General features: G+C 45.7%; 1 protein-coding gene across 2 annotated transcripts in view; it reads right to left on the bottom strand.

Annotated features, from left to right (window-relative positions):
- The window catches only part of LOC121444491 (D(1A) dopamine receptor), an 82747-nt gene extending 76467 nt beyond the window's left edge, over window positions 1-6280 (bottom strand). Inside the window, exons 1-2 of one of the 2 annotated variants that reach the window (XR_005973789.1) lie at window positions 6146-6280; window positions 3117-5261 (exon numbers count right to left, since the gene is read on the bottom strand). Coding sequence is in view for 1 of the 2 variants with exons in the window: in XM_041646301.1 (XP_041502235.1) it covers window positions 3488-4825 (1338 nt within the window). In the remaining variant the exon portion in view is untranslated. Of the gene's footprint in view, window positions 1-1846; window positions 5262-6145 lie in introns of those variants that run through there. The other variant, XM_041646301.1, reaches the window with a different exon arrangement.
- Between the last annotated feature and the right edge of the window lie 13271 nt (window positions 6281-19551).

Genomic DNA, 19551 nt, shown 5'->3' with positions numbered 1-19551 from the left:
CGATGACCCCTGCAAGCCAGCCTTATAGACAAGCAAGCTGCATAGTCACCGGCACAGACGGAGCAAGTCGTTGGCTTATGATTCCTGAAATAAATTCTCTAAGATAAGGAGATTTGGTGGATTAAAACGTTGTGGGCAGATTCGATCACCATGTAGTGACAGCTTAAGGCAATTTTCTTAACCAGGAACCCATAAAATGTCACTTGTTTCTGAAAGGGCAAATAGCGACAGCAGAAGACAGTGGTGTCTGGGAGAATCCCAGACTACATGTGTGCTGAAAATCAATTCCATTCCATACAAAAATTCAAATGCATGCAGAGCCATTAACACCAACAGGCAATGTTACCAGATTTCCACACATTCATTTCAACCCTCAGGCAGCCTGCACACTTATCTTCATCTCATGAAAGGGCACGAGAGAGGAAAATATACCCACTCATGCTCACTCCCTTATTGACGGAAGACCCTAGACTTTCTGCATTCCCAGACCCTAATTGTGGACTGGCACACTGGGCAGAGAGCTTGAGATAAAACATAGAAATGAGAAGGAATGCCAGTGCATGCCTGGGCCAAGGCCACGCAGGGGTCCCCAGAAAGAATAAAGAGCTGGCGTTAGGCTGAGCCTTCACTGAAGAAACCTAAGCAGAAGCCCCACCCTTCTTGTTGATGGACATGTTCACAGTAACTCTTGCTTAGATCCCAGAAGGAGCCAGTGGCTGACCTAAGTGATTATGTCCGTTCACAGGCCTGGAGCTCAAACTTCCTTCCTCTCCTGTTGCTCACTATGTGTGTCTTTATTGAAGGCAGCTTTTTCCATGAAGAAGAAAAAGAAACTCTGAAATTGTCTCATAACCCATCACTAGAGTAAAAAATTGAATACAAGTCTTACCACAATGTTGCTTCTATAGTTTTCAGAACTAGCCTTTTTAGATGGTCTTGATCAATCCAGCATCAGAGAAACCCAAAGTACATCTTTTTCAAGGCGAGCAAGGTGTGCTGAATTTTATAATGATTTAAAATCACTTCTAAATAGCCTATTAAAGGGAGGCCCTTGGGTCAGGTTTCATGGGCTCTACAGTGACAGCCTTGCCTGAGCACGGTAGCCTGTGGCTGAGCTCCTGCCTGGACCATGGTGAGCCCCCAGGAGTAAAGCCCTCCAGAAGTCATGAGGTATGAAGAAAAGGTGCAAGGCTTTCCTTGTGCTTATTCCAGATGTGTTCACTGAGAGCCAGAGCCTGGGAGAAGCAAGTGGGGGTTCTATAGAGATGCCATCTGCTGTGTGATATTCCAAATTATAAACTTAACCCTTAATTTCTGCATCCCCAGCTGCTGAGCCCTTTCCCACTTTGAGTTAGGAGGGAAGTCGCGTTGACAGAATCCAAGGGTGTGCCTGTTAAGCATCGTGGCGATCCCAGCATCGCAACCCATGAGTTCTGTAGAACAGGTCATTTCTAGCTGCATTTGAAAGTAAGCACCACTTGCATGCGTAGTGGCTGCTGTCGGACATGAAATCAGTCACCCAGAGCAAGCCAGCTTTTTCTAAAAGTCTACTCCATTTACAAATAATCTCTTAAAAAGAAAGAGCCGAAAATGAGAAGCAGACTGATTCCTCAAGTGGACAAAGATTTCTTTTTCAGAACACGGTTAAAACACAAGGAAAGCATGAGACACTAGTTTCCACTGAAATAACCAAAAGCAGCTTGGGGCAAATACAAGAGAGATTCCCGTCTTAAGCAAGGAAAGCGTATCTGAGACGGCCTCACTCCCCTAGCTGTCGACCTGAAACAGCCTAGCTTTTAATATGTGTTTAACAAATGCAACACAGCTCCACTGAGGTCGATTTGAATTCACAAAATATTTTTTATTGTAAGAAAGCATACAAGCAGCAGAGCTGAGAAAACATTCGAAATACAGAATGACACAGACCCGAGGCAGGAGCTGCTGACAGCAAGCTCTTCCCTTTTCATCAGTCCGGTCCACATGGAACCAACTGCTTAGCTAGAACACTTGTAAACATTTCAGAAAGGAAACTGTTGCATGCCTCACATGAGTTTGCATCCCCACATGAGGGGACTTGGTGGTACTTTTTGCAGTCCAGGCTGTGACGTGAAAACTAGATTCAAAACCACCGAGGGAAAAAAATAGCATTTGTGACTAGGGATGCTGATAACTCTGGGGTGCTCAAGACACAGGGGAAGGGCCTCTTCTGGTCCTCCCACCAGCAGAAGCATCTTATGTGACGATGGGGCACCATTCATTAGCTAGCTTCCCACCAACATTGAAGAACTTTTTCGAAAAGGGGATACTAAATTCAGATTAAATCTCTACAAAAGTAGCCCCTTGAGCAGCCGGCTTAGTTAGACACGAGCAGCTGAAGAACCAGTGATGAACGCTTCCCAGCAGAGGGGCAGCTGTGACCCATGAATTTACAGCTCATGCCCACTGCAGATCTTAATCCTGGACAGCCATTTGCTTGTTTCAGAAAGCTATTTCAAGCATGAAATGAGGAACGACAGGGAGGGCCAATTATTTTACATAAATACAAAGTGGCATATGCTCTTCCTCACCATCCAAAGACAGAAATGAAAAGTTGTATCCTTCTTGAGCTGCCTTTTACATAGATATTTACAGAAGTGCAAATTCACCCCGGGAAAGCCCCTGCCTTTTAAGACACTCAGAACACAATAGTAGTTTCTTTAAAAAAAAAATCTTTTCAAAATATTTTTAGGGTCGAGAGCATTGGTGGCATTAGTCACTTCTCATCTTGTATGTATTCGTGTCCGTGTGGAGTTAAGCAGCCACCACATCAGTCTTTGCTGTGTTTTCTAGAAGCAATTCACAACTCAGAATCTCAGAGTCTGTGTCTTTGTTTCACGGGCTCATAAGTGCTAGTACAATGGACTGTTCAGTCACGGAACACACTGGTTTGTTCTATTAAATATGGTAAATATAGATTCACTATGATAAATTTAAAATATCCATATAATGCAATAAATAAATAAATAATAAATAAAACCATTACCAACAGAATATCTGTCAACCCTGAAAAAGAGAAATTCCACTCTTGCTGTAAGGCTCGATTATTGTAGAAATAATTAACGAAGGCGTGCACCTACCTTTTCAATCTGAAAACTGCTCGGACAGTTTTAGCACCTGTTTGGACACAGCAAACTCAACTCTCTCCCTTCCTTCCTAGGAAAGTTTTGATTTCTAAGTGAAGCTGTTTACGGTTCACTCTTGACTCTAGCTTTTTTTGTAACATCCTAGAGACAATAAGTTTCAAAAATGATTTCAGAGCCAAAGTCACTTCCCCTGCAGCTCTTGGCATGTCCCTAGAAAACACACTGGAAGTGATGCATTTGGAAAGTTTTGCAATTGTTCAGAAGCAGCAGAAGGAATCTCATGGTGGCTCACAGTCCCACCGGACCGTAATTCCTTAAGAGCAAGCTCGAGAGAAATCCTAGCTTCAGAGATGAGGACCCAGAATTCAGGTCGGGTGCTGTCCACTGTGTGTGACAGGTTGGATCTTCTCTAAAGAGACATCGGTGTCATAATCCAATATGACGGATAAGGCCGGGGACAGTTTCTCCAGAGGTTTAGCTATTCCACCTGCCTCCTCCTTCTTCAGATCCTCGGAGGAACCTACGGCATGAGGGATCAGGTAAACCAGATTGCAGTCCTTAGAGATGGAGCCTCGAGGCTCATGGTGGCTGGAAAACACAGCCCCGTTGTTGTTGATGCTAACTGTCTCTATGGCGTTATTCGTCGTAGGACAGAGCCTGTAGCATCCTAAGAGGGTTGAGAATGCCTTTTGGAAATCAGCATTAAAGGCGTAGATAATGGGGTTCAAGGAAGAATTTGCCCACCCAAACCACACAAACACATCAAAGGTGATGGAATCGATGCAAAAGGGCTGAGTCTCCTCAGAGCCACAGAAGGGGACCATGCAGTTCGAGATGAAGAAGGGGAGCCAGCAGCACACAAACACCCCCATGATCACCGACAGGGTCTTCAGCACTTTAGTCTCTCTCTTGAAGGACATCTTAAAGGAACTTTCTGATTGAGAGCATTCCACGGGGTTGCCATTACCCGTGGTGGTCTGGCAATTCTTGGCATGGACCGCTGCCCTCTCCAAGGCTGAGATGCGCCGGATTTGTTTCTGGGCAATCCTGTAGATACTGGTGTAGGTGACGATCATAATGGCTACGGGGATGTAAAAGCTTATGAGGGAGGATGAAATAGCATACGTCCTGCTCAATCTGGTGTCACAGTTGGCATCCTCGGTGTCTTCCAGGAAAGTGGCATTGTCATCCAAGGGCCACGTGGGTTTTGCCTTGTGCCAGCTTAACTGCACTGGGATAAAGGAGATGAGGACAGACAGAGTCCAGGCTACGCTGATCAAGATGAAGGCTGCCTTGGGGGTCATCTTCCTCTCGTACTGGAAAGGGCTGGAAATAGCCCAGTACCTGTCCACGCTGATCACACAGAGGTTAAGGATGGATGCAGTGGAGCACATGATGTCAAAGGCTACCCAAATGTTGCAAAAGGACCCAAAGGGCCAAAAGCCAGCAATTTCAGCCACGGCTTTCCAGGGCATGACCAAGACAGCCACCAAGAGATCTGACACAGCTAGAGAGATGACAAAGAAGTTGGTCACCTTGGACCGCAGGTGTCGAAACCTGATGACAGCCGCACAGACGAGGGTATTCCCCAGGAGAGTGGACAGGATGAGCAGTGACAGGAAACAGGCCGTAAGGATGCGAAAGGAGAAATCCCTCTCCACGGCCAGCCCTGCTCCATCCATGGTAGAAGTGTTCAGAGCCATTTTCTAGACAGAAAGCACTTCTGGGTGGCTTGGTCCTTGTGTTCTTGAGCAGGCTTAGCCAGACTTCCTCTGGTCACTCACCAGGCAGCAGCCCCTTGCCCAGACCCAATTACTGCCCAAAGTAATGGACAGAGGTATTCCATCAGGAGCTTCCCTGTAGCAACCCAAGCCATGCCGGGAAAAGGACCTTCTTGCTTTCCATCTGTCTTCTGGGTTCCGTGCTCCAGGTCGCTCTCCCGGGCACTGGCTGATCCCTAGATTCCCCAAGGATAGCACTGGCTTTTCAGCATATACTAAGCCTTTAACTCGAGAATCTGCAGCCTCTTCCTGGTCAATTATAGTCACTTTTCAGGGTTGCTGTCTCTTCCTCTGAGACACAGCCTAAAATACATGTATTTCTCCCCCAAGTCCCTGGAGCCCCATGTATCACGATGCCCTAAAAAGCAAAGGAAAATACAAAGTCGTTCACCAAGATGATATACAGCTCGCATGTTTAGCAACGTTAAATACCAGTTCATCAACTCCTGGGCGAGTCTGTCAAGACCACCTACCTTGCTTTGGGGTCGCCTCTCCCAAAACCTCTGGAGCTCCCAAAGTGAGTCCAGGCGGCCTAGCAAGTGGTTCCCCTCCTGATGCACAAAAAAAATTCTCTGGGCTGGATTTGGGTAAGGAATCCCAGACCAGGTACGAAGGAAGCTGTGCCCTCCTGCTACCTTGGCCACCTACACATCGCTGCCCCGGGAGCTCTCAGAGAGGCACCACCAGGGCTGGGACAGCTTTCTGTTTTGTCTGAGGGAACCCAGTGCTTGGCTCCCTTCGGCTCCTAGGTCTTAGGGAAGGACCCCCGAGCCTCCCCGTGGCGCACCCCATCAGCAGTGGCAAGAGCTGCAGGTAGGCAAGGGCATGGGCCACCCGCCTCTGCATCCCCCCCTGGCCCTGGGGATGGGCTCAGCTTGACAGGCAGAGTGGCGGGCTACAGCCACACGTGGTTCCCTGATGGCGCAGCTGGAGCAGAGCTCTGGGACGCCTACGTGATCGCTTTGCCTCCTCTGGCTACCTCGCCCACCCTGGGAACCCCGGATCAAGACAGAACCCAAGGGACAAACCCTGACGTTCAAATCTTTAGTAAGCCGAACTTGGGTCCCTGCACTCAGCGCCTCTCCAGGTCAACCCCAAGTTCCATCCAAAGTTCGGGGTTAAAGCGGACGCTGCCCACACCCACGCCTCGCAAGCCCCGGACAGCTGCCCGCTTCAGTCATTGCGCTGTCTCCGAGTGCCCCGCAACTGGGGTACGAGGAGCCCCGGGACACGGGTGCTTACCGCTCCGGGAGGCCACGCTCCGCGACTCTGCCAAACCTGCGCCAGCTCCCGGGCCGCTCTCTGCGTGTTCCGCCCGCCGAGGCGCTTCTACGGTCAACTCACGAGTGCAGCCCGTGACCCGCGCCCCGCAAGCACCCCGAACGCCGTGCCACATGCTCTGCGGGAATCTGGCGCCCTCTGCCGGCGCCTATGGTTTCCTGCACCCCGCCTGCGCCCTAACTGGAGCAGATCACAGAGACGTCAGCCTATGGTATCCCCAAGATTCAGGGCTTAGACACTGCTTTCCCCCATCCCCGACTACCAGAATCTGAAAGATTAGAGGCACGGTCTTCCACATTCTGAACTCCTTCACTTGAAATACCACTAAAACTTACAAGAGCAGGACGTCCCTTCGGCTAGCATGTTATTCACTGAGCCAGGATTTCGCCTTTGTGCCCACTGTGTGCCAGGGTTGGAGCAGTAATGAACAATGTGTCATCTTACTCTGCAAGTGAACAAAGACCTGGCATAAACTCAAAAGCCTCTGTGCCCCCCCAAACACACACACACACACACACACACACACACACGTGTGCACACACCCTCTGACATTGAACATCTGGCAAAACTCCTTCCTCTCAGGCCTGCACATCTCTAGCTCAACTGTGGAAAACGATGCTCAGAAATATGTGGGGCTTGTTCAAAGTTAACACATCAGCTAGCGAGCATAGTGACCTGTCCGTCTGACCTCCGCTTGCATGTTCTTCAACAGGACCACGTCTAGTATGTAATCCAAAATCTGAACAATTACCACAAGGGCAAAGTGGAGACGGGAATACCTGGCCCCAGGAAATGTGTCAGTGCTTGGAGGAGACATTAGAGAGTCTTCCTATCTCTGTGAAAAGAGATGAACCATGGGACCCGGAAGTCACTCTGCCTGGATTCTCATCCTTACTGATGAGGGCTGCTCTAAGTATTAAATGAGATGCTTATTCCAGAAGGCTTGGGGCACCAGATACAGACCTAGACAAGGATTTCATGGGCAGAAATCCTTCTGAGATCATTTTTATTTTTAAAGAATAGTCCTGTCTCCATGAGAACCACACACCCCAGTGAATGCCAACATTTTCTCTCAGTTATCTAAACAGCCATCCTAATTAGCCAGCAGAAATCTGATCTTGGGTTTAGGTGCAGTACCCATGTGGTTGACACAGATGCTCCTCCACCTGGGCACGTAGTTCTGTCCTCCCACCAGTATCCTTGCTGCCGCACACCAAGTTCCACGGGCTAGCCATCAGATAGATGCCCCAAGAACCCCTTTAGAGCAGCGGTTCTCAGCCTGTCGGTCATGATCCCCACAGGGGTCACATATCAGACATCCTGCATGTCAGATATTTATATTACAATTTATAACAGTAGCAAAGTGAGTTATGAAGTAGCAGTGAACTGATTTTATGGTTGGGGGGTCACCACAACATAAGGAACTGTATTAAAGGGCCGCGGTGTCAGGAAAATTGACAACCATTTGCCTTAAAGCCTTAAGCCAGCACAGTGCAGCATCCCCAAGTTTCAGCCCCCTGACAGTCACTCTCTAAGCAATTGGAAATTCAGTTCACTATACTTTCTTCCCTTCTTATCAGTACACACAGATTAGGATGTTTCTCATCCAAGATGGCCGGGTGAGTCTGAAACTGTGTAACTCCTCACACTCTGCCTACCCCGCCACTGTCTGGAATGAGCAAGATAAGGGCACCTTTGACAGCACAGGAAGCGTTGGGGTCCTTTAGGGCAGGACTGAGGAGCATGCTGTAAGAGGAAGAACTCCTTAGGGAGGGAAAGCACTCCTGTAGCTAGCACTTGCAGAAGAGACGGCAGTACAGTGACGCTCTGGGTGGGGGATGCACAGTGACACTCCTTTGGAGGGGAGGCTCTACAGTAACATTCCTAAGAGTATAGCAACAGAAGCTGGAGATGGCAATGGGGACAATCTGAGGGGTAAAACTTCCCTTTAGGGCTGCCCTTGAGCTCCCAAGTCAACAACCCTGGAAATGATCACTGCTCTTTAAATTAAAAGTAGGGTGACAACCATAACAGGACTCTCAGGGGGCATCGCATTGCCTGCAATACCAGTCCCCGGCAAAAGCATTCACGTAAACTGGGAAGAAAGGCTGGTCGTGGTGCACTGGGCAACCATGGTTTCTTTCAACACTGGCAGCTGTTCAGAGAGATCTCTGTTCTAAAATGTCTCTGAGTTATTAAAAGCAGCCCAACCCTGTGTCGGGTGTCACTTTGCTCATGGTAACGCCCTACCACAAGAAAATGTCAGCCATTTTCCATGTCAAAGCATCAAAATGTCTCCTTTTCTATATCAAAGCCAGCAAACAGAAGATGCCTGGGAAGAGCAGAGAAGGAAGAGAAGAAGCAATGTGCTCCTGAAGGGGTGATTTGTTCCTCGTTGCAGGAAACAAGAGTGTTGGATTAGTCCCCTATAGTTCTGTAACTCAGAAACAGAAACCCAGGACCCTTTCCTGCCAGCTCAGCTCACTGACGTGTGAATGCAATTACTAGAACAGGGAAGAATAAAGGGTAGCTTGAATCTCAGGGTTTCACCGTGCAAGGTGTGATTGTCAGAGGATCCCAAAGTTTGCCTAGAGATTTGGGTTTTTTATTTTGTTTTGTTTTGCTTTGTTCCCCGCCTGCCCCCCTTGGAGTCAAAGTGAAGCAAAGCTTCCATTTTGTTCTTTAAAAATCTCCCTACAAACAGTAAGAACATGAATATAAATGCACGCAGATATTAGCATTTGATCTTGCTGGGAATGTAGACACTAACACAAAAGCATCTTTGTCTCCCAAATCAGCATGTCTTTGAAGCTATACTGTGATTTATGCATGGTGAGGAGGTAGAGATTAAATAATAACTTTTTTATTTGGGGATTGTACAGGTCAGTGGGTACAGAAGGCACTGTCAGACACCTGCACTGACGAGTGTTCTCACGTGATGTATGCAGGCAGCTTTGGGATTATTAAAAGTGGCTTTATACCTAAAACGATCGCTTACAGTGCTATGAAGAGAGTAGATGGCTTGGTCATCAGCAAGTAACTAGAATGCTTGTTACATACAACGACACTGGGATCCGTAGTCCCTAGTCTGTTTTCTGCTTCCGTGACTATCTGATAGCTTTAAATCAGTACACTTCCCTTTGGGTAGGTCTTGGCAGCTAGAGTGCATATTGTTTTTGTTATGGTTATTTCGTTCTTTTTTTCTCTTTCAGAGGGTTAGCTAAGGTTTGATTTTGGTTTTGGAGGTGCCCGGGACTGAACCTAAGACCTCTCACACGCTAGGCAAGTAAACTCCAGCTGAGCCACATTCCAAACCTGAGTTGTTGTATAATGTCACTGCATCTCCTTTATCATTTTATTTTTTATAAGCCATTATATGTCTGTGATACCTTCTGAGTCTGCATCATAGAGATGCAGAAATCCATCTTCTAACAGCCTACATCCAACTGACAGGTTAGCCCATAGATACAAAAGGGCATTATAATGGCGTTCGTCCGGGTCTCCTCAAACATTTATACCTCAAAAGTTGGACCTTTTTAACTCCAAGAGTCCTAGAGTTACCCAGAAAAGGCCTGATTATTTCAGATCTTGCATTGAAGACTTATTGAGTAGAAGAAGGCCATTGTTGATCCACGGCTTTTGTTATAAAAGGGAGACAAGATGGATTTTTCTGTGTCCCTCTGCCCTATGCCCCTTGAGTGGAGGGGTTTTCGAGTCTGGCTGTTGATAGCAGGTACTGACCATGGCCCTTTGTAAGTGCCCATCAAATTCTCCTTTACATTCCCTCATTCTCATGGAGTGGTTAGTTCCCTGATGAACTCAAAAGAGGTTCTCTCTCTCTCTCTGTTTTTCTCCCTTCCCCTCTCTCTTGCAATTTTAGACATTTTCTTTGACTCTTCAGTTTGGAGAGTCTTCCATACTGCATCAGGGATGGGAACTTCTCTTGAAGCAGGAAGTGGATGTACCTGTCTGCCGGTATCACCTCCCTGGTCTCCCATCTTGGGGGAATCACTGTCCTCCCTGGGTTCCTATCTAAAGGAACTTTACTGTCCTCTGTTGTTTGATGTCAAAAAGCAAAGAAAGATCTCAACTTTTACATTTTATTCTTGACATTTTTTTTATTTAAACCTAAAAAGGCAAAAGATTCTTGGCAGGCAAGGGCAACTGGAGTTGGGGGGTGAACAACACAGCTTGGGGATATGGGTTCTCATTTGGATTTTTTCTTTTAATAACATGTTTTACATCTATATATTCCTGTACAGGCACTCATGTGCCATAGCACACATGTGGAGACCAGAGGACAGACAACTCATGGGACATTTCTCCTTCCACGGTGGGTGAGCATTCTGGGAGTTAAGCTAAGGCTGTCCCACCGAGCAGCAAGCGCCTTTATCAGCTAAGCTGTCTTGCTGTCCCATGGGTTTTCTTTTTCTGCTGACACAGCTCTGCCATTTCATGGTCCTGACCTGCTCTTACACAGATCCTAGCCCTGGCCCCTCTTGTGGTAAGGACACCCAAGTTCTCTGTCTCCCATCTAAATCCCTTAGTTTGAGAGATGGAGAATCTTATTTGGCCTAGACTGGCTTTGGGGGTCAGGAGCATAGTCAGTTCTTTAATAAGAGATATAACCATTGCAAATGTCAGCATGTCATCATCTATAAATGTCATTGAGCATCTGTTACTAGCCAGCTAGCATGTGCTAAGATCACAGCCCTAAGAAAGCAAACATCTCCATGATCATGGAGTTTCTATTTTAGTGTTAGACGACAGCTACCTTTTGCACACAGGACAGTGCGGGTCCTTCTTGTGTAAAACGCAAAGAAGGAGCTTAGTAAAAACAAAAAAAAAGAAAGAGAAGGAAGACCTAAGACAAGATACAATAAATGTTAATTCACAAAAGCTTTTTACACTGTGTTCAGAAACTGTCTCAGACCCTACAGAGAGCCTTTTGTACCCAATTATGGACAATATGGTGCCTGACAGGAATCCTTGCGAACATACTGCTGAAACAGAACTCTTCAGGCTGGAAATGGATGCTCTGTGGAGAAACTAAAGCTACGAGCGTTTCCACTGGGCCCAAAAGATATGTGACAGTCCCCAGAGGGACTCTTTGGTTCTGGAAGCAATTCCTGTTCCCAGGCCTTTCCCACGGTTCCTTTGGAAGTTGTCAAATCTTAGGAGGTGGAGTTTCGCTGCAGGAAGTTGGTCATTAGAGGTGGGCCTTGAGGTCTTGAAAACCATTTCTGCATCTGGTTTGCTCACTGCTTCCTGGTCCATTTCCAGCCACCTCTCCAGCTAGTATGACCATCCAGTGAAGTCCCCTGTGCTTAGCATAGCCACGGTGAACTCATGTGGCTCACATTCAGAAAGCAGCCTCTGATCAGGAGGAGGAGGAGGAAGGGCATATGTCGTGTTTTACTTTTATTTAAATGAACTGCGAGCATTGTTTTCATTTGCCTAGGCAGCAAAGAGAAAAGCTGAATACAAAGAGTCCCAGGATTTCTCCCTGACAGGTTAGCCTGCATAATTTACCTGCTAACACATCTTCCCGATCTCATTTATAAAATTCCGTCCTTAACATCAACCACATGCAATAGATTAAACAATCAAGCAGTGTGTCTTTCCCTTCCCTCGATCAACTGCCTGTGTTTGACCCCGGTACACAGATACTGGGGGGGGGGGGGTCTCATTTTCTCATTAACAGAGTTCTGTGGCAGCTGGCAGTGATGAGGCCACCGCAATGTGAGTGTGCTTCGAGCAGTTGACGTGGTAAATTTTGTGTTATTTTATCACAATAAGATAAAAAAAAAAGATGTCAGAACTGAACCAACAATAGTGACCCCCTGTTAGGTGTTGTTGCTGCACCCCCAGGGTGTTGCTGCTAGTCAGTAAGGCCTGGTGGACCAGAGCTCCTCTCTGGCCTGTGGACTCATCCGTCACCTGCACGATGAAGCCCTCTTGTGGCCTGAGGCAGCCAGTGTTGGCTCATTTTTGCCTAAGAAGATCAGCTGAAAAACTGACTGCTGCAAGATGTGGCAGAAGCAAGGAGCATCCTTAATTTACTTTTCCCTGGGTGACATGTGTGCACCCCAGCTCAGTAACAAGTCAAAACCACCGACCTGCAAGGTCTTGGGTTTTAGCCGTGACATAATATTCCATAAGAATCCTGTGTGGATGGAAAGATGGAGGGATGAAAAGGAAATGTGTCTGCCCAAAGCCACAGAACAAAGTTCTGGTTAAGACTCTGTGGACACAATCTCCACTTGGCGAAGAGAGGAAGCTGTGTTGGTTCGTCTTCCATGGCTACAATGAATATCTAAGATCAGGTTTATATTTAAACAGAGCCGAGATGGAATTTTCTCACAGTCCTGGGGATTCTGGAGCATGGGGTGCTTGTCTCCTTGGCTCTTGGGAGAGGACCTCTGACTCTATCACAAAGTGACAGGTCTGAAGGCGGGTGTGTGTGCAAGAAAGAAAGGTCACAGGAGAAGGCAGGGAGTGAGAGAGTGGAGGCCCAGGCATTCTCTTTTCCACAGCTCAGTTTTGCAGGAACTAAGCCAGTCTCTCTAAGAGCCGTGTTAACCCTTCCTACAGCAATGACCTAGGACCCGCTGACCTCCCACTCGGCTTCATATCCTTAAGGTTCTACTGGCTCAGCATGGCGCACTGGAGACTTCTAACACATGAACCTGTGGGGACACAATGAAGCCATATCTGCGGCAATCCTTAACTATAACAGAGTAAGTATTCTATCAATCCCTAGAGAGTCAAAACTAACTCTTCAAACACACAGATTCGGACAAGGAGGCAACATCATTTTTTTTAATTAGAATTTTTTGACTACTTGGAAGAGTGAAAACAAATTCATAAATTGAAACGAAACAGGCTTCGTATCAGTACACATTATTTCTAAATCCAGATTGAGCATATAACTAGTGTATAAGATTCAATGGCAGGGTAAGAGGTCATTAAGCTAACGAACAAATTACAGAATTAATTAGCTGTATGAAACTACATCAAAGCAAAGCCAATTTCCCGAAGATGGGGGTTTCTGAGTCAAAGTCAGCATAAAAATATTTTATTTTCACCCCAGTGTGATAAATGTCATTATTACTGTTCATATTGGTTAAAATGAAACACATCACATACCAAAAAAAAAAGCAGCAAGAAGGAAATATTGTTCCATTAGTGTCCTCTATGGACCAACTCTGGTGCAAGTTTTATCAGCCTATTTCAAAGGAGAAGACACTTGCCTGAGATCACTCACTAATAAGAGGCAGGACTGATTAAAGAAAGCGTCTATCTCCAAAATCCTTCACTAATCTACACTGCCTGGTCTGAAGGCTGACCAGGGCGGCTGTTTTACTCTCTGATCTTCAGGCAAGCTATATTTATTAAAATACAAATGAATTACCACCACAGGGCTTCAGGCAGTCACACATGCTGGTTGGTCCCTTTCCCCACCTCTTCTCCAGTTTATCCTTTGACCATTGGCTAATCTGTCCCCTATTCCCAGAATCCTCCCCAGTACACTCCCAGGATGGACCAGTTCCTCTAGGCCTGTCTTCTGCTGAGATCACCTGATTCTAGTCTGGGTTTTCATCCCTTGCTCCTTCAGTATGAATAACTTGATTGGGGAACTGTATCTAACTCACCCCAATGTTCCCAACACCCTGAGCTCAGCCTCACCTAAGATAAACATCTTAGAACATCATGATTGACATGGGGCAGTGAGGAACTGAGAGTTTGGGCCTTGGGATACAGGCCAATCAGCATTATAGCTACAAGCAAGCCTATTTTCATCATTTTTGTTTTTATTCTTTCCAAATAAGGTTTATCGGGATGCATATTTTATATAGGAAAACCCTACATGCAAGGCACAAATTACTGCCCAGAGTCACAAGCCTGGTATGTGACAACTTTGAGCCATATCACCTTAATAATAACTTAGTTGCCAACATTCAAAACACTAGAAAACTTTGCATTGAAAGTCCTGATCTATGGCTTCTGTTGGAGCAAATCAGAAAAGGTGGTCACAGCAAATCCCTCATTCCCACGGTGACACTGTGCACACCCAGTCCTTGGGTGGTGGCTGTGCCATCTTCACTTGGCCCAGAACCATGTCCTGTGTGGCTCTCATTATCCTGACCCTGCTCAGCCTCTGAGCCTTTGACCTCCAGCCTGTGATACTGATTAACCTTGCTTGTGCTGGTTAGTATAAGACTGAGCCTGTGCTGTTAAAGACAGTTAACACAGTGAGACAGATCCTTCTCAATTTCACTGCACGTGGACCATCAAATTGCTTTATTACAAAGCATTTTAAGATTTGTTGTAAACAACATTTTGGTTATTACTGACTTAACTTCATATAAATCTTTCTTTTAAGATTTACCTTTCTTACTGAGCTTGTTTTCTTTTTTTTTTTTGATTTATTTATGTTATGTATATTAGTGCTCTATCTAAATGTACAACTTCATGCCAGAAGAGGGCACCAGATCTCATTACAGATGGTTGTGAGCAACCATGCCATTGCTGGGAATTAAACTTGGGACTTCTGGAAAAGCAGCCAGTGCTCTTAACCGGTGAGTCATCTCTCCAGCCTCTAAGATTTAGTTTATGAGCTTTTTCACTACATACTTCAGACAAATTATGGGTATCATTTATACACATAAACATTATATATTTCTTTAAAATAACATCTCAAAACCATAAAAAGTAACATTTCTAGTGAGTTTTTATCATGTTGCATCTGTTAGAAACTTGATTATATAGACTATATTGTAGTAATAGTAAGTCTGCTCAGAGACTTAATTAGATAGCATATATTTTAGTAATATTAAGTCTAATAGTCGATAGTCATAGAGACTCAAAATTTAGCAAGTTTGTTAGATTTTTATGAAAAATACTGGTTCTAGCTTAATAATTTTATAGTATATATATGCATACCAACTTATGTCTTAAAATATCAAACTTCATAAAATCATTTATAACAAAATGCATTGTAGCACAATTAATAAAAACCCAGAGACAGATATTGGGGTTCAACCTAAAGGTCAGCAAAGCAAAACAGTCAGCCACTGGCTCTTACCTCTACCTCAGTACAAAATGCTTCCAGGAATCTCAGAATGAGACTGACTGAGAGCTGTCTTCTCCCATTTTATATTCTCCAGGCCTGGGATGAAAGGTGTGCACCACTACTGCCCAGTTTCTATGGCAAACTAGTGTGGCTACTGGGATTAAAGGTGTGTGTCACCACTGCCTGGTCTGTAAGGCTGACCAGGGCAGCTGTTTTATTCTCTGATCTTCAGGAAAACTTTATTTATTAAAATACAAATGAAATGCCTCTACACCGCATAATCTGTTACCACTGAGTTAGCATGAGTGACAACTTTATCATTCCTAGAGCAAAAATAGCCTATCCTAACATCCACAAACTATACATGTATTTCCTGTGAAGAAAAGTCTAGAAGCAGCGTAAATCCAGTTCTGTGAATAGACCAGTTCTTCAGTCCTTTACCTTGGTGAATGGTTATGTTTTAACTAGAGGAAATTGCTCATCACAGTACATGCCCCACCCACGGTGGGCACCTGCTTCCTGCCAGTCTCCTCCTATCTGTTAGGCTCTGCTGAATTGCTGGAATCAGAACATTTAGATTGCTCTATCACCGGAGGGAAAACAACCAACCAACATAGCCCTCCCAAGATAAGATGGGATTCTCTACAGCTCTTCACAGGAGGTCGGGAACCTTCCCCATGGGGCCAGCTGCACAATTCCTGCCCCCTCCCCCTTTGTTCACCTGTGGATGACAGGTGCTCCCTTGCTAGCATGCTGTGCGTCTCACTTCCCTTTGTGCTTATACTGTTTTCACTTCCAAGTCTAAGATCTGCCTGAACACAGGGGCTTAAACCTGCTCCATCCGGGGCAGCTCCTCCAGCACTTGGAAGATGCACCATGAGATGATGCATTTGCCATGAGCAGGTTCATATCCATGAGTATAAATCATGAGTGAACAGTAAAGAATTATATTGAACTCTAACTCAAGGAAAGGAAGGAGAGCATAAAACACAGGTGTGTGTCTAACATCATATTTTACAAGTACGTGTTTAATCCAAGGGATGTCCTGTTTGACTGTAGGGATATAAAGCTGGACAAAAAAACTAAGCGTCTTGTTTTAAACGGATTTTACAGATCCCAACTATAGTTTACCAATGGAGCACTCGCCTACCGTGTGTGAGGGACTAAGTTCTGTCTAATCCCTGTGCTTTAAAGTTTCTCATACAAACACTTTGAATAATCCTTACTCCCTGGAGCCTGGTGCCCTGCTGATCTTCGATGTCCACAACTTTGGTCATCTTCACACTAGGCCCTGATATGTGCTTTAACTCACCCTAGGGCTGAAAACACCAAGGCATGGAGAGGTTCAGGTACCAACTGGTCTGGGTTTCATTGACATCAAAACAGAGGTGGACTCAGAAGCCAAGACAGCCTGCCTGCAAGGTTGTCTTGCTGAAGGCACTTTCGTTACTTAGTTACTTTCCTGACTGTGATAAAAAAAAAAAAAGCAACTTAAGAGGGAAAGGGTCTGTTTTGAGTTACTGTTCCAGAGGGAGACAGTCCATCAAGGCAGCGAAGGCATTGTAGCAAAAGCCTGGCTGGTCACACTGTATCCACACTCAGGAAGCAGAAAAGGATAGGAACTAAATCCTGGAGGCCAATTCCCAGGGACTCACTTCGGCCCGCAAGGCTCTACCTCCTTAAAGTTGCATCACCTTCCAAAACAGCACCAGTTTCTGGGGACCAAGCATTCAAACATGTGAGCCTACCTAACAGGGCAGTTCACATTCAAACCACAGCAGGCACAGTGCTGTCTAGAGGGGATATATTCAGACAGAGTGAATAGAACAGTCCATGGCTGTCTAGAGGTGATAATATTCGCACAGTGAACAGACGTTTAAAGGGTTAGAAAAGGAAATATTGGAAGGAAGTGTAATAATTTTTTTAAAAAAATCACCATTCTCTGAGCTAGGGAGATGGCTCACCTGTTAAGAATGTGAACTGTTCTTGCAGAGGGCCTGAATTTGGTCCCAGCACCCATACTGAGCAACTCACAACAGCCTTTAATTCCTGCTCCAGGGAATCTAACACCCTCTTCTGACCTCTGTAAGTACCTGCATGCACGTGGTGCACATACATTTGTGCAGGCACACACACATGCACATAAATTTTAAATTAATTTTTTAAGTGCAGCCCTTACCTTAAAAGAAATAAGAGGTAGTTCATTTTTGAGCCAAATATGAGCCACCATGACCTAGAAACACAGACAGTTTGCCCCAAATAACACGTTCCAATGTGGAGACTGTTTCACGATTTTTCTAACAAATATAGAATAAAAGAAAGTCACAAACTGCCGCATTTTTCAAACACATTGATGGGAACATCAGTTAGATGGTCCCAGCAAGGTAGGGAAGCCTCTGCTATTGGCCTCAACAACCATCTGAGCGTTCTTGCCTTTACCTTCTGAAAGGTTTTACTATGCTATGGCTAACGAGTGTTGTGATCCAGCTGCCCTCACTCCTCCTGACCGGCAGGGGAACTTCCTTGTGGTCTGTAATTGACAAAGATGTTTGTGTTCTTTCTGGCTGGTGGGTCTCCACAGAAGAAGTAGAAGTATAAAAGTTTGCTGGGCAAAATAAAGGTTGCTGTTCTTCCACCTGAAAAGAAGCCTCCGTGTCTCAATCCCGGCACCCCCCTCCAGTCTTGGCTATCCAGGCTGCGCTGGCTGCAGCAATGGGGTGCTATTAACCGGACTAAAGTTAATTAGTGTCTGTTTCTGTAACATTCCAACTCTGTGCAATTACCAACTTCTAACCAGCCAGCCGGTTTCATGTGGAATCTTTAACGCAGGTGTGGCTTTAGTTTACAGAAAGAGCCTAAAACACTAACAGGGAGATTCAGGGAGGTCCTGGTGAAAATGCACCTGTGCTCTTCCAGGGAGATTCTGGGAGGTCCCGTGCACCTGTTCTCTTCCCATGCCTCTCGAGTATTCTGGCTAGTTTCAGCAGCTTGACACAAGCAACAGCCATCTGAGAGAAGGGATCCTCAATTGAGAAAAGCCTCCGTAAAATTTGGCTTTCAGCAAGCTCTTAGGGTGTTTTCTTAATTAGTGATTGATGTGAGAGGGTCCCACCTGTCATGGGTAGGGTCATCCTTGGGCTAGTGGTTCTGGGTTCTACAAGAAAGTAGGTGAGCAAGCCATGAGGAGCAAGCAAGTAAGTAACACTCTTCCGTGGTCTGCTCCTGCCCTGCTTGAGTTCCTGTCCTGACTGCTTGATGAACAGAGATATGGAGGTATAAGCCAAATAAATCCTTTTCTCCCCAAGTTGTGTTTGATCTTGGCATTTCATCATAGCAATAGTAACCCTGACTAGGACGTTAAGGTTATATGATTATATATTTCTTTTATTATCAAAAGTATCTTGGACTATGTAAGCCAGAATTGAAAGTGTTCACGGAAGGCTTCATTCACAAAAGGTGCAGAGCGGATTCTCAATGAGTGACCACGCCCTGAAACCTTGACACTGCACTATGTTCAGCAACATCTTCACTCAGATCACTAAACTTTATGATGCTCAGAAATGTGCCCCCCCCCCCCGCTTTTGCTGACATCACTGCCGCTCTGTTGAAGCTGTCCCCTGAGTGGCTCAAAGTCCATTCAAGTGCAAAGTTTTCACAGCCTCAGCAGAGCTGGAGAGCAAAACTCCCTGGGCCTTTTGTTTCAATACCAAGCACAGGAGGTTTAGTCCCTCAAAAGCTACTTCTGGGGAAAACCAACCAAACAACAAAGCCCAGCCATTTAAAACAATGCTGAAAGCATGTGGGGATGCCACTTCCTCTTCCTATGCCCCCTCTCATTTCTCCCTCCTTTGTCCACCTATGCCTTCTACTTTTTCAAATTCAGTTCTATTCACCTCAGATTTTTTTTTAGTATTTATTTATTATGTATAGAATATTCTGTCTGTGTGTATGCCTGCAGGTCAGAAGAGGGCACCAGACTCCATTACAGATGGTTGTGAAGCCACCATGTGGTTGCTGGGAACCGAACTCAGGACCTTTGGAAGAGCAGGCAATGCTCTTTACCTCTGAGCCATCTCTCCAGCCCCTCACCTCAGATTTTATCATGAATCCCCAGTCAACTAGGGCTGGAAATCCATCTCAAAAGACATACTCAGGATGGAGAGGTACAGATGATGTCTTGTCCCTAAAACCAGAAGCCCAGGGATGGACCTAGTTTCAGGCCTGGCTAGGCCCAAGGTTTGATGTGACATCTGATCCCCCTCTTAATCATTCAACGTGTTCACTTCTGACT

Source organism: Microtus oregoni, unplaced genomic scaffold, assembly GCF_018167655.1.
Source record: "Microtus oregoni isolate MIOR12 unplaced genomic scaffold, Mior012 000128F_ref0000496, whole genome shotgun sequence".
NCBI classification, from domain to species: domain Eukaryota; kingdom Metazoa; phylum Chordata; class Mammalia; order Rodentia; family Cricetidae; genus Microtus; species Microtus oregoni.
Note: the sequence above shows the minus strand (reverse complement) of the source record. Positions and strands in the feature narration are given on the sequence as shown.